General features: G+C 43.9%; 1 protein-coding gene across 1 annotated transcript; it reads left to right on the top strand.

The window, feature by feature from the left end:
• The first annotated feature begins 1,427 nt into the window (after positions 1-1,427).
• On the top strand, positions 1,428-2,488 carry LOC127564198 (olfactory receptor 6V1). Its single transcript, XM_052000600.1, has one exon. It carries the CDS (start codon positions 1,547-1,549, stop codon positions 2,486-2,488), a length of 942 nt encoding a protein of 313 aa, XP_051856560.1. The 5' UTR covers positions 1,428-1,546.
• Positions 2,489-2,812: the final 324 nt, after the last annotated feature.

Genomic DNA, 2,812 nt, shown 5'->3' with positions numbered 1-2,812 from the left:
TTTAGAGTCTGCTCTCTATCTGTATAGAAGCTGTCAAGGGTTAAAGTCCTCTTCAGCTTCTTGCTCATTCTGTCTATTAATCAGAGACAAACTACCAAAGAAAAACAGAAAAAAACTGGAGTCTTTCTTTGGGGGGGGGCTGGGTGTGTTATCGAGCTTCCTCTACAGACTGCAGGGGGCAGCAGTGAGGCACTAGCAGGACTGTGCTGCGCCTGCGCTCTGAGATCCCAAAGCGTGCTGAGTCACTGAGGGGGGGGAAGGGGGGGGCGGCCAGGTCCTGAGAGACTCCAGCTGTTTGCAGTTGTATTCTTCAGCCCCGGTGTTTTTAGCTTCTCTGCTGGGCTGTTGACTTGCTGCAGGTTCCAAACCTGTAGCGAAGCTCTCCCTGCAGAGACGGCTATGATCACTCCCCACCCCCTCTCAGCTCTGCTCCCGTGCTCTCACTGCCGCTGCCCTCAGCCTGCGCCCGATCTAAAACCGCCCCAGCCCTCCAGTAAAGACAGACCTTTCTTGGCTGATCTCAAGGATGGCTTCTCTTGGTAACTATTTGTGGGTTTTTTTCAGTCAAGCATTGATTCAGAGGCTTGTAATGAAGTGGATAGTGAGAGAAAGCGCGGAGCTTATGCAACTGTGAGCCTCCTCTCCGCCATCTTAACCGGAAGTCCGGTAATTTCTGAGCATTAGAAAGGATTCTTTTTTCAAGAGGAACAGGTCAACTTCTCAGCAATATTATCACCACTTACTAATGTAGACAACTGGAAAGAAAAAGGTGACAGCAGTTTAATAGAGAAGTTTTGTTTGTTTGTTTGTTTAGGAAGTTAAAGCTATAACATCTCCAGACTACTTATTCTAAATGGATGACAATTTAGTCATATTAATAACACAGAAAATTTTTTTTATTTTTAATTGGCTCTTTGTCATCCATAGGAGGCTGAAAGAACAAACTCTCAGTTCCTCCCCTTTTCTTCCTTTCTTCCTTTAAGACAGGATTTGCTGATGAATGATCTATGACTATAACCAATGTTTCAGATTCTTGCTCTCTTCAAAGAATCTCTAAATGCCTTGGAATCACCTGTAACATGTAGATTTCAGTGGATAGCACAAAAATCACAGTACCATAATACTCTAAAGAGATTTACTTAAACATATCCAGGTAATTTTAAATCTCAAATCAAAAAGCTACTATTCAGAGCAGATTTTTTACATTCTCAGAGGTAATGGCAAAGGAAGAGATCAGAGGCTGTAAATCTTTTCTCCCTGGGAAAATAGGGACAGAACCATTTTTTGTTGTTGTTATTGTTGTTGAGGCAATTAGGGTTACGTGACCTGTCCAGGGTCACACAGCCAGGAAATGTTAATTGTCTGAGGCCAGTTCAAAAACTCAGGTCCTCCTGACTTCAGAGCTGATGCTCTATCCACTACACCAACTAGCTGCCCCTCCCCTTTTTTTCCACTTCTCTCTTGCATCTCTGCATCTTTCTTTATCTCTGCCTCTTTTTAATCCCCTATCTTCTCTTTTTCTTCCAGGTTATCCTGTTATAAGAATATGGCAAATCTGAGCCAACCATCTGAATTTATCCTTTTGGGTTTCTCAGCCTTTGGGGAGCTGCAGATGGCACTGTATGGGCCCTTCCTGGTACTTTATCTTCTGGCCTTCACAGGAAACATAATCATCATTGCCATGGTCTTTGCCAGTGCCCAACTACACACACCTATGTACTTCTTCCTTGGAAATTTTGCCCTACTAGAGACTTTGGTCACCATGACTGTAGTACCCAAGATGCTTTCAGACTTCCATGCTTCCACGAAGACAATTTCCTTCACTGGATGCATGGTTCAATTCTATTTCTATTTCTCTTTCGGTTCTACCACCTTCCTGATCCTGGCAGATATGGCCCTTGACCGCTTCATAGCTATTTGCCACCCACTACGTTATGGTAGTCTCATGAGTTCTGTAGTATGCATTTCTCTGGCAGGGGCTGCCTGGGCAGCACCCTTCCTGGCCATGGTGCCCACTGTTATTTCCCGGGTACAGCTCTCCTACTGCCATGGCAATATCATTAACCACTTCTTCTGTGACAATGCCCCACTGCTGCAGCTAGCTTGCTCAAATACATTCCTGCTAGAGTTCTGGGACTTTATGATGGCCTTGGCTTTTGTCCTCAGCTCCTTCCTGATAACACTTGTCTCCTATGGCTATATCATTACCACAGTGTTGCGTATCCCTACTGCCAGTGGCCGCCAAAAGGCCTTCTCCACATGTGGATCCCACCTAACTCTGGTCTTTATTGGCTATAGCAGTACAATATTTGTCTATGTTCAACCTGGTAAAGCACATTCTGTGGAGCTCAACAAATTTGTGGTCTTAATCACTTCTATCCTGACTCCTGTCCTCAATCCCTTTATTTTTACCCTCCGCAATGAGACAGTGAAGACAATTATCCGAGGACAGGTACAAAGACTAAAAGATCTAAAGAATTCAGCATGATTGGGAAAGAGCCCAGATGAATTGTATTAAGGCAAAGGATGAAAAGCATTAAGAGGTATTGGAAGATAACTGTAAAGGGAAGGAATATTCTACATCACTTCAAGAGAGACAGGGTACTGCCTGGTTGATAGGACCACTAAGAGTCTTGATTTCTGCCTTTCTACTCTCAGTGTTTTCCATTTGCCCTTTACTAACATAGTTCATACTTCTCACCTGCCATTGAAAAAACCACCTGTAGGTCTTAGAATCTGGGAGTACACTGTAAAGGGACAGAATGGAGCAGACAACAAAGGTAGTGCAATAGGAAAGAACACTTAATTTGAG

Source organism: Antechinus flavipes, chromosome 5, assembly GCF_016432865.1.
Source record: "Antechinus flavipes isolate AdamAnt ecotype Samford, QLD, Australia chromosome 5, AdamAnt_v2, whole genome shotgun sequence".
NCBI lineage: Eukaryota > Metazoa > Chordata > Mammalia > Dasyuromorphia > Dasyuridae > Antechinus > Antechinus flavipes.
This window is presented reverse-complemented; position numbering and strand designations above follow the sequence as displayed.